The sequence below is a fragment of the Aulonocara stuartgranti genome, assembly GCF_965226115.1.
Source record: "Aulonocara stuartgranti genome assembly, chromosome: 9".
Lineage (NCBI taxonomy): Eukaryota > Metazoa > Chordata > Actinopteri > Cichliformes > Cichlidae > Aulonocara > Aulonocara stuartgranti.
In genome coordinates, this window is record NC_138960.1 from 12,726,804 (window position 1) to 12,739,043 (window position 12,240).

The 12,240-nt window shown below is 43.0% G+C and overlaps 1 protein-coding gene across 1 annotated transcript in view; it reads right to left on the bottom strand.

The window, feature by feature from the left end:
- Window positions 1-1,300: 1,300 nt before the first annotated feature.
- Window positions 1,301-12,240, bottom strand: part of LOC309714697 (B-cell receptor CD22-like) — a 118,145-nt gene continuing 107,205 nt past the window's right edge. The window contains exons 8-11 of the mRNA XM_082547328.1: window positions 3,544-3,804; window positions 3,364-3,454; window positions 3,163-3,208; window positions 1,301-3,025 (exon numbers count right to left, since the gene is read on the bottom strand). Of these exons, the coding sequence (XP_082403454.1) occupies window positions 2,714-3,025; window positions 3,163-3,208; window positions 3,364-3,454; window positions 3,544-3,804 (710 nt within the window). The 3' untranslated portion in view covers window positions 1,301-2,713. The remainder of the gene's footprint in view (window positions 3,026-3,162; window positions 3,209-3,363; window positions 3,455-3,543; window positions 3,805-12,240) is intronic.

The window sequence follows — 12,240 nt, forward strand, 5'->3', positions numbered from 1 at the left end:
GAATCTGGAAAATAAAGTTTGGTCTAAAGACATTTCTAAAGCTGTGGGAATCCAGTGAATCACAGTGAGCCATTATCCACAAATGGTGAAAACATGGAGAAGTGATGAATGTGAAGCTGATTAATATTACCCCAAGAGCGCAGCAATGACTCATCCAAGAGGTCACAAAACCCAGAAAAACATCCAAAGAACTGCAGGCCTCACTTGCGTTTATTAAGGGCAGAGTTCATGACTCCACTATAAGAAGGAGACTGGGCAAAGATGGCCTGTATGGCAGAGCTCCAGGATAAAAACCACTGCTGAGCTAAAAGAACATGAAGGCTCATCTCTGTTTTGCCAGAAAACATAATTTTGATGCTCAACACTTTTGGGAAAAAACTCTGTGGACCAACAAGACTTTTGCACATCTGAGTTTGGGTTTTCTTAGGAATAAGCAAAAGCATCAGGTCTAGACATACAGATCCAGCAGTTCAAACTGATACAATGAGTTTTGGACAAGTTGTAGGTGAGCAATAGAGAAGAAAAGAAAAGAAAGAGAAGGTTGATGCAAGGGGTTCTGCTGTTGAAACTGGGTCTAACAACATGGCTTCTATGTGCCATCTACCTCTCGATGTCACTAAAGCAGTCAAGGAGAGGCTGGACGGAGTATATACCAGAGTACTTTAGTGCAAAATAAACTTGACTGTTGTCTGCCAAACAATGAAAGGGAATATGTTTTGAGAAAATAGTGTCAAGTGGCAGCAGGTGAAAGGAGAAAAGGAGAGGTCCAAGAATTAAGCCTTGTGGTCTTTACTGGGGGGGGCAGAGGTGGCGATAAAACCATCATTGCTGACACAGAGATGAGGATCTCATGGTCCAATGTGTCAGAGCACACAGTTCCCGAAATCAGTTGCTGAAGGAATATCATTAAATTCCCTTAGTAGTGTTGTGGTAAACAGTGTTGTGGTGAGTTTTATACGCAGACTGTAAAACTTTCAGGATTGCATGTTCATCTAAGAAGGATTTAGATTTTGGTTTAGGCATTTTTTCCAGGAGCTAAACAAAAAAGGTTGCTTTGACACAGGGCTAAAGTTTGACAAAGCAGAAGAATCAGGCTGGAGTTTTTCAGCATGTGTTGCACAACAGCATGTATAAAATGTTTGGCACTACTGAAAAATTCAGGGTCCTTCAAAGTAAACCAAATCACTGTAACACCATTTTTAAAATATAAGACGTTTTATAACAAAGTCATGTCAAGTCAATTTATTTATAAGAACAATATTGAAAAACCAGTAAAACCATAAGACAAGAAATAGAGAGAGTAGAGAGCTGTTGTTGTGGTGTGAAGTACTTGCGGCTGGTAGCTTGTGAGCTGCAGCCGCGGTAAATAAAATGGCTCAAAACCTCGACCCGTGGACTCGCCGTGTCTCATTCACATTCTTGAAGTCAGTAGATGATAGAACTGGAAAGTTGTCCAGAGTTCATAAGAATCTGACCAAAAATAACTCATTTAAATACCATTTATTTAACACCATCACTCTGAAATATGACTATAATTGATTTCAGTTTCGTGGGTTCTCCTCAAAGGATGAAGAAAGAAGTGAAGCAGAGCCTGAAAACGGCACTCAAATCCAAAAAGTGGCATCACAGGAGATCTTAACAACAGACACATTATTGGTTAAATTTCACTCAACACCAAAAGACAAAACTCTAAATCACCATTTGAATTTTAGTGTTCCATCACTCCACACTAAAATGAAAAAACAAGAACACATTTCACTGAGCTCATCATCAGACAAAGCATCCACAACAATACTTGGAGGAACAAACAGGCACTAATAAGAGCCTTATTAGAACATCCAAATCAGAAAGCTTACAGTAGTTTATGCTGTGTCTCGCAGTGGTTTTTATATTATGCCATACGGATTTAGGGATATGCTGGTTAGACATGCAGCTCATACATTTAAAGATAAGATACGAATGTAGTCTGATTTACAGAAAAGTAATGGCATTTGCTCTTCAATGTGATCAATGTACTGTAACTTTGCAGCAGAAACTGAACTGCTGGGTCAATATTGACTTGTTTTAACATTTGTGGTGTGCTCAAGGCCAGAAAGGCCACTTTATGTTCTGTCTGGATCATATCACTCGGAGGAGTATTTGTAGGGTTCAGTGCTTTGTGGTCTGGGCAGTGGTATATGCTCATAAATAAGGGCTGAACATCAGACTAAAACAAAATCTGCAAATATTTGAAGTTTACACTCTCTAATTCTTAAGAGTTTTTTGTAAATCAAGTTCTATTTTCATGTGGAGTTTTCCTTCCTTTTAGATGTTGCAGCCAGAGATTAGGGAGACACTGTATGAATTGCAATATTGTTTTGTAAGCTTTACAACAGAGCTTGAAGCAATATGTGTTGGATTAAAATCCACCAGAAACTTTCTCTGTTCCATGAAACGTTGGGCGTAGTCAAACAATCATATTTGATTAGAGGGAATGAAGTGAGGTGATCTGGAAGTATCTGACTGGCCACTTTAACGAGAGCTGGTCAGATTATCACTTCACAGGTGAACTCTCAACATCGTGTTGGTGATGTTTCTGATCCAGTGATGTTTCCAGAAATCTTAGAAAAACTTTATTCCACTAGTGAGACAGATATGCAAGCATCTAAATGAAGTTTAAAGGGAAAGCAGAAACCCCCCCAAAATATGCAGGAAGTGGTTTGCTGGGTTAACTTCATTGATTTCTGTGTTTCTTTGTTAATGGACTTTGGTAATGTAATGTCTTAACACAGCTGTTCTCACTTATTCGGACCTCAGCGTAGAGTTCCTCTTGGCCATGAGCTCTCTGTGTTAAGCTGTTTTCTGGCTTGTTGACTTTCACCTGTGCGTACACCGTATCCTGCTGCTGTCCTCTGTCCTGCACTGAGACAAAGGATGCTTCATATCCAGGCTCAGAGAAGTTGATCTCTCCATAATGGATGTTTTCTTCCCCTCCTTCTGTTTTACTTGTCGGCTCTTCAACAACCAGCTCTTCACTTCTTTGACTCTATGAAATAAACCAGGAGGGTTTGTGGCTGAATTTCAAACCATTCTTATTGCTATTTTCAGACAATTTAAAGTGAACATATTGCCCTGGTGAAATTAGTAATCATCTGAACAAACTAAAACTTCGTCTTTTCCTACCTGAGTCTCTTGCTGAGTTTGGTACTTTAACAACCTGAGAGCTCTGCTATAAAAGGTAGACACATCAACTATAGTCACTTGTTTGTTAAATATTTTTGTGAGTAAAGTTAAGCCTGAAAGGAAGAGGACATTTTTAATATGTAGCAAAAATATCTGTGACAGTAGCTGAACATGATTTCTGTTTTGATGTGAGATACTTACAAAGCAAAGATAATTAAACAGATCAGTAAGACCAACCCAAGGATGCCTCCAAGAAGTGGACTCAGTGGTAAAGAACCATTATTCTGATGTCCTGATAGAAAAATATGAAAAAAAAAATACAATATCCCCAAAAACAGATCTTATTTAATTTGCCACATCATTGGTGTAGTTTAACTTTACCTGCAACAGTCACGTTAATCTCTGCTGATGTCTGATTGCCCAGATCATTAGTGGCCACACAGTAATAAACTCCTCCATCTGTTACACTGAAGCTGTAAATCTCTCCTTCAGATACTTTCACAGCTCCATCTCTGCTCTTCTTGAACCAGGTGAAGCTGCTGACTGGAGGTTTGGCTCTGCTGGAGCAGGTCAGGTTCACCCAGCTGCCTGCTGACACCAAACCTGAAGGACTGATGGATGCTGAGGTGTCTTTAGGAGCATCTGGAGAAATAAATTATATCCTATAAATCATGATATGTTTGCAGGATGAAAAAACAAACTCTGATTGTCTTACAAGAAACACTGAGAGTCTCTTCTGTCTCTGCTGTGTTGGTGTCTTTTCCTTGGTTCACAGGATATCTGGCAGAGCAGCTGATCTTCTTTCCATCATGTGTGTCTGACAGAGTGATGGTCTGCTGGATTTTAGTTGTAAAGCTTCCATCTGTGTTTTCCTCTGTTTTGTTGTGAGAGTCTTGTTGGAGATTCCAGGTGAGTTGAGGAGGGGAGTGTGGACAGGGAGTGAGAGCTGAGCAGGTTATAGTGACAGACTCCTTCTCCTTCAGATCACCTGGGATTGTAATATTGGGCCTCCAAGGAGAATCTGTGGTTTCACATCACAGACATATTTGTAAATCAATAATAGAGAAATACAGCAAATACAGACAGAGCTCAGTGTAGGTGTTTGAAAGTCCTCATACATGTTTCTACTGTACAATCGAAAACAAATGTAAAATGTATTCAGATTATATTATTTGCAGAAAGTAGCAGACATGTTTGAGCTCTGGATTAGTGTTGTGATAATACAGGAAATACAGTCAAGACACAGAGAGTAATGTGGGACTTTTGCTGCATTCAAGGAATATATTTTATTGAATTTTTTTTAAAAATATGTTTATGTCATTTATCCTCTAAATATTGTTAATTACTTATTTACTTTTTTTGCACAGTTTCATGTCTTTTAGGGTTCATTTTTCTCTTTCTGTTTCTTGCAGTTTTGATGGAGTCTTGGTATTTGCATAATACAGACTATAGTCCATATGTCTATGTATGTTAACATTGTGCAGTCAGGTTGTGTTTCGTATGTGTTTATAAACTTTACTAAACAACAGTTATGCTGAAATGAAAACCTTTTTATTTTTGACTAAATCCTTTTATTGTCCACAATAAAGAACACAAAGAATCATCTAAATACAAAACAATTACAGAAACATGTTTTTGTTATATTGGACTTTGTTGTTTCATAAGACCCTTATGAAAAGGACACCGAGGGAACAGTTTACCCTGCCCGGGATAGGGTTACCGGGGCCCCGCCCTGGAGCCAGGCCCGGGGAGGGTGCCCGAGGGCGAGCGTCTGGTGGCCGGGCCTTAGTCCATGGGGCCCGGCCGGGCACAGCCCGAAGAGGAGACATGGGCCCATCCTCCCGCAGGCCCACCACCCGCAGGAGGCGCCATAGGGGTCGGGTGCATTGTGTGCCCGGTGGTGGCCAGGAGCGGAGGCCCTGGCGGACTGACCCCCGGCTGCCAAGACTGGCAATAGGGACTTGGAATCTCACCTCTCTGGTGGGGAAGGAGCCTGAGTTAGTGCGTGAGGTTGAGAGGTACCGGCTAGATATAGTCGGGCTCACCTCTACACATGGCTTGGGCTCTGGAACCAGTCTCCTGGAGAGGGGCTGGACTCTGTCTCAGTCTGGAGTTGCCCCTGGTGAGAGGCGGCGGGCTGGGGTGGGTATCCGGCTTGCTGCCGGTACGTTGGGGTTTTTCCCGGTGGATGAGAGGGTTTGTTCCCTGCGCCTTAGGGTCGGGGAACGGGTCCTGAGTGTCATCTGCGCTTATGCGCCGAGTGGCAGTTCAGAGTACCCAGCCTTCTTAGAGTCCCTGGGGGGGGGGGGGGGGTGCGCTCCACCTGGAGACTCTGTTGTCCTGCTGGGAGACTTCAATGCTCACGTGGGTAACGACAGCGAGACCTGGAGGGGCGTGATTGGGAGGAACGGCCTCCCTGATCTGAACCCGAGCGGTGCTCTGTTATTGGACTTCTGTGCTAATCACAGTTTGGCCATAACGAACACCCTGTTCGAACATAAGAGTGTCCATAAGTGCACGTGGCACCAGGACACTCTAGGCCGTAGGTCGATGATCGATTTTGTAATCGTATCAGCAGACCTGCGACCATATGTTCTGGACACTCGGGTAAAGAGAGGGGCTGAGCTGTCAACTGATCACCACCTGGTGGTGAGTTGGATCAGGTGGCGGGGGAGGACGCTGGACAGACCTGGTGCACCTAAACGCGTAGTGAGGGTGTGCTGGGAACGTCTAGCAGAGGCCCCAGTCCGCGAGATCTTCAACGCACACCTCCGGCAGAGCTTCAACAGCATTCCAAGGGAGACTGGGGACATTGAGTCCGAATGGACCATGTTCAGCGTCTCCATTGCCGAAGCTGCTGCATTGAGCTGCGGCCGCAAGGTGGTTGGTGCCTGCCGTGGTGGTAAGGGTTAGGGGGTGGAAGGAATACTTCAAGGACCTCCTTAATCCCACTGACACGTCTTCCGAGGAGGAAGCAGAGTCTGGGGATGAGGGGAATGACCCGCCAATTTCCGGGGGCGAGGTCACTGAGGCAGTTAAACAACTCCTTGGTGGCAGAGCCCCTGGTGTTGATGAGGTTCGCCCCGAGTTCCTGAAGGCTCTGGACGTTGTAGGGCTGTCCTGGTTGACACGCCTCTGCAATGTTGCGTGGAGATCAGGGGCAGTACCTGTGGACTGGCAGACCGGGGTGGTGGTCCCCATCTTTAAGAAAGGGGACCGGAGGGTGTGTTCCAACTACAGGGGGATCACACTCCTCAGCCTCCCTGGGAAAGTCTATGCCAGGGTGCTGGAAAGGAGAGTTCGTCCGTTAGTCGAACCTCGGATACAGGAGGAACAATGCGGTTTTCGTCCTGGTCGCGGAACACTGGACCAGCTCTTTATCCTCTCCAGGATACTTGAGGGTGCATGGGAGTTGGTCCAACCAGTCTACATGTGTTTTGTGGACTTGGAGAAGGCATTCGACCGTGTCCCTCGGGGTGTCCTGTGGGAGGTGTTGCGGGAGTATGGGGTGTCTGGCCCATTGCTACGGGCCATTCGATCCCTATACAACCGTTGCAAGAGCTTGGTTCTCATTGCCGGCAATAAGTCGGACTCGTTCCTGGTGGGTGATGGGCTCCGCCAGGGCTGCCCTTTGTCTCCGGTTCTGTTCATAATTTTTATGGACAGGATTTCTAGGCGCAGCCAAGTGGCGGAGGGCTTTCACTTTGGTGGCCTCAGAATCTCATCTCTGATTTTTGCAGATGATGTGGTTCTGTTGGCTTCATCGGGTGAGGGCCTCCAGCTCGCACTGGAACGGTTCGCAGCCGAGTGTGAAGCAGCGGGAATGAGGATCAGCACCTCCAAATCTGAGGCCATGGTTCTCAGCCGGAAAAGGGTGGAGTGCCCACTCCGGGTCGGGGATGAGTTCCTGCCCCAAGTGGAGGAGTTCAAGTATCTCGGGGTCTTGTTCGCGAGTGATGGGAGAAGGGAGCCGGAGATCGACAGACGGAATGGGGCTGCAGCTGCAGCTGCACCGGTCCGTCGTGGTGAAGAGGGAGCTGAGTGTAAAAGCGAAGCTCTCAATTTACCGGTCAATCTACGTCCCTACCCTCACCTATGGCCACGAGCTGTGGGTAGTGACCGAAAGAACGAGATCGCGGATACAAGCGGCAGAAATGAGCTTCCTCCGAAGGGTGGCTGGCCTCTCCCTTAGAGATAGGGTGAGAAGTTCGGCCATCCGGGGGGGGCTCAGAGTAGAGCAGCTGCTGCTCCACATCGAAAGGAGCCAGCTGAGGTGGTTCGGGCATCTGACAAGGATGCCCCCTGGGCGCCTCCTGGGTGAGGTGTTCCAGGCATGTCCCACCGGGAGGAGGCCCCGGGGCAGACCCAGGACACGCTGGAGAGATTATATCTCTCGGCTGGCCTGGGAACGCCTTGGTATTCCCCCGGATAAGCTGGAGGAGGTGGCTGGGGAGAGGGAGGTCTGAGCCTCTTTGCTTAGGCTGCTGCCCCCGCGACCCGGCCCCGGACAAAGCGGAGGAAGATGGATGGATGGATGGATGGACTTTGTTGTGTTGGATTTGTTTTTTGTTGGTTAAAACAAGGCTGCATTTAACTTTATATTTTTGTTTCAATAAAAATTGCATCTACTGATGAAAAGAAATGTATCTTACCTTTAATTTTTATTTTAAGAGGATCACAAACAGCTGTTGCTCTGAACGGCCAGTTCATAATTCTGAAGTAGTATGTGTTTGTATAAGTTGTGGTTAAGTTGGAAAACAGAGTGGTGCAGTTTTTCTCCTTCAGGTTTCCTGTAATCTTCATTGGATAGATGTTAACTGTCCCACTGCTGTTGGAGATCTCATTGTTTGGAAATTTATTAACATTGGAGTGATTTTTAATCCACACTCCAAAGACAGCACTTCTGATGTCAAACTTTACTGGTCCAGCAGCACTAAAGCTACATGGGATTTGTAAACATGATCCACTCAGAGCTTCCATCTCTGTTGGTGCAGTGATGAAGAGGTCTGAATACTCAGGACAAGCAGTCGAAGGCTCTGGAAAAAACAAACAAACAGAGTATATCATTAAAATGTTGAAATCTCTCAATTTTTTTCTCCTGTCCTCTCAACATCTTCAATATAAAGTTAACTGAATGTAAATGACTGAAATGAGTCGACTCACTTGGAATAAAGAGGAGACTCAGTAACATGATGCCTGTCATGATGTTCACAGACTGGACTGTCACAAAACTCATCACCTGGAAAAATATGAAAAAATACATGAATCCAGTGATGAATAAGGAACATGTAAATTCTTTTAAAAAGTAATTTGTTATTAAAAATAGAAACACAATATCACAGTCTGATATAAACAAACAAAACTGCAAATGTGTTTTCTTACCAAATGATCAGACTGCTTCAGCAGAGAGACGACAAAATAAAAGTCAACGTGTGATTTCAGCAGAAGCAAAGTGAGTGAAACACTTCTCTGTTTGGATGTTGTAATGTCAAAGCAAACAGACGTCTGATGTTCCCATCATGCACTCCAGTTTTTCAGATGCTGTACTCCTCATCTGTCTGCCCTTAGATGTTCTGATTTTAACTGTGTTTGTGATTAATTTATAGTTTACCTGAGTTTATCAATATCTCATGTAGACACAGGATTAAAACCATAGATGCGTGAAGTAAATAACACTGATCACTGATCTCACAGTGCAATGTGCTGCTGGGTCCTTGCATCCATGTGTGTGTTACTTTGACATAAATCAATTTTAGATGCTTAAGAGAAAACAATCTTAAAGCAAACATCACACAAAAAGAAGTAATAAAGAGGCCAAATGAAGAAATTGTGTTGCAGAAAGCTGTGTGTCTACAGCTTTGTACACACACAGGTTGTAGAAACCTGTTGACCAATTTCCTCAGTGTAGAAAATATTTCTTCCTTTGCTTTGTGCTTCAGTCGAGACATTCAACCAAATGCAGATACTGGAATTTATTTAACTTTTTAATGTATTTAACGAGTGGCTCTTTCAGTGCCACAATTAGACACTAAACATGAGAAACTACACGCTAACAGTAAGTGCACAACACACAGACAGAAAGTATGAAGTTTAACGTCCATATGTTAACACTGAAAGGCTCAAAGGGCCCACTGGAACCCTAAGTTATTTTTCCTTAACCTTGTGTGTGTATTTTCTTCCTTCCCACTCCTCATAAGTGTTCTGGTACCCCAACATCTGACACAGACACTCATATTTTTGAGTTAGGTAGTCTTGTGTAGCATTGATTGTTTAAGCTGGGGACTGTTACTGGAGGCTTGCCCCGATTGGGAAGCTGCTGGCTAACACAAGCCAGGGCACTCTGATCATGAAGCATCCCCACCAGGATTATTTGTCTGTAACACTGTGGCTCCTCTGATGTATCACACTTTAGGCCATTACTATTTTACTTTCCTATGTGCACCATAGTTTAATCATGAAAGCATTGTACATCCTCAGAGGGTAATTCTACAAGCACTAATAATAACATTAACCTCCTAAGACCCGAACTCTTCCACAGCATGCATTTTTAATTTCTCTTTGATATTTGGGCATATTGGGACCCGATGAATGTAAAAACAAAGAATTACCTGATTTTTGGGGTTTTTTTTACCTGATTTTTGTTTCTAAGAAAAATGAGAGCAACATATGAGGATATTAGTTTAAAATTTCGATAGAACAGTAGCAGTATAATGTCCTCGTAAGTGGATATCAGGCTCTTCAATGCAGCACTCAACTCAATACATCCCGTAATAATATTTAGGAAGGCAACCCGCTACTGCAGTCCAAATTTGGAAGTTGGCTTATGTTTGATAATCAAAGTAGGAAATACTAATGAAAATCTTTCAGCTTTGAGATGAGATCATAGAAGATTGTTCATTCTGGTAAATGTCCCTGGTCATGTGTGTGGAGCAGCAACACGTGATATCTATCTCTCCTCTCTTCAACTGCTGTACAAGCACTTCTTTTTCTACGGCACAGACGAGTGTGCTGCTGGTTGTTTTGAGAATAATAATAGTGATAATAATAGATACTTTATTGATCCCCATGGGGAAATTACTTGTTTTTCTCTGCATTTGACCCATTCACTCAGTGAAGCAGTGGGCAGCCCACTAAGCAGGCGCCCGGGGAGCAGTGTGTAGGGACGGTACCTTGCTCAGGGGTACCTCAGGGTAGCCGTTAAGTGGATTCGAACCGCCGACCTTCCGATCATGGGGCGACCACTTTACCTACTGAGCTATCCCTGCCCCTGTTCATCGAAAGTGTTTGAGCACTGACTCAAGAAACAAGCTGCGAGGTTTGTTTTCTTTTTCTCTCATGTTTAGATTATTTTTCTAAATGCATGGCTAAAGACAAAGGGTTCAGCTGCTAAGCAGTCACATAGATGTGGTTAGTACCTGACAGTTAGATTTGATAGGCTAAACTGTTGCAGGAGGAATCTCGGTTGAGAGTGATACTGAGGTTGAGCTTAATTTATTTCTTCTTCTGCTCATGATATTATTTTCTGACAAACTCAACCTGCTCTGTTTCACCATCATTTTTAACTTCATCTATATTAAAAGCAGCAAGCAAAACATACATTTCTGCCCTCATTACAAAGCACAGCTATATACTGAGTGAACACAAAATATCACTCAAAATATTTCCACTCAAAGGTTACTTGACAATTAGAACCAGAAGACAAATTGCTGTTTGACTATTTGGTGTTTCCTTAACACATTTAAACAAAAGACAAGAGACATTAATACATTTATTCAAAATTAAATTAAATTTTAGCTGACAAACTAATTTTCAGTTATGACCAATAATATTGGAAGAAATCCTCTGCTGTTAAATATTCCTTGAATGAAATAAAGAAATTACTATTTTTATTAGAATGTACTAAAAGTGTTCAAATGCAGTAAATAAAGTGCTATTTTAAGGCACATTGTCCTTACTGGATGTGTTATGGTGTGACTCTACTCTTCTATCAGTTTTCTGTCTCTGGTTTGTTGGAGTGTTTTGATGAACCATCTGACAGAAATGAAAAAAAAAAAACTTCCTTTTTGACTTATTACAGACAAGTTAATCTGTAGATTTGTCCTTTGTTCACAATTCAAAGACATGCTCACAAGCATTAAGACTACTAATGTCTTGAGTATATGAAGGACACCAAATAATATCTCATAATAATATGTTCACCTGTAATGCAACAAAGGTCAAAGAAGTTTGAGCCTAAAACTTCCTAAAACATAAACATTTAGACAAAACACTGTCTCCATTACCTTGCAAGGCATACTACCAAGAAAAGAGGTAAATCATGAAAAGATTGAACTCAGTAAAATAATTATTACTAACTTTACCTTTAACAGTCACATCAATCTCTACTGTTGACCCTGATCATTAGTGGTCACACAATAATGTTACATTGAAGCTGTAAATCTCTCCTTCAGATACTTTCACAGCTCCATCTTCTTGAACCAGGTGAAGTTGCTCACACCAAACCAAATTTCAGCCATCATCTCTGACATATTAACATATACAGTGGGGCAAAAAAGTATTTAGTCAGCCACCGATTGTGCAAGTTCCCCCACTTAAAATGATGACAGAGGTCAGTAATTTGCACCAGAGGTACACTTCAACTGTGAGAGACAGAATGTGAAAAAAAAAATATCCATGAATCCACATGGTAGGATTTGTAAAGAATTTATTCGTAAATCAGGGTGGAAAATAAGTATTTGGTCAATAACAAAAATACAACTCAATACTTTGTAACATAACCTTTGTTGGCAATAACAGAGGTCAAACGTTTACTATAGGTCTTTACCAGGTTTGCACACACAGTAGCTGGTATTTTGGCCCATTCCTCCATGCAGATCTTCTCGAGAGCAGTGATGTTTTGGGGCTGTCGCCGAGCAACACGGACTTTCAACTCCCGCCACAGATTTTCTATGGGGTTGAGGTCTGGAGACTGGCTAGGCCACTCCAGGACTTTCAAATGCTTCTTACGGAGCCACTCCTTTGTTGCCCGGGCGGTGTGTTTTGGATCATTGTCATGTTGGAAGACCCAGCCTCGTTTCA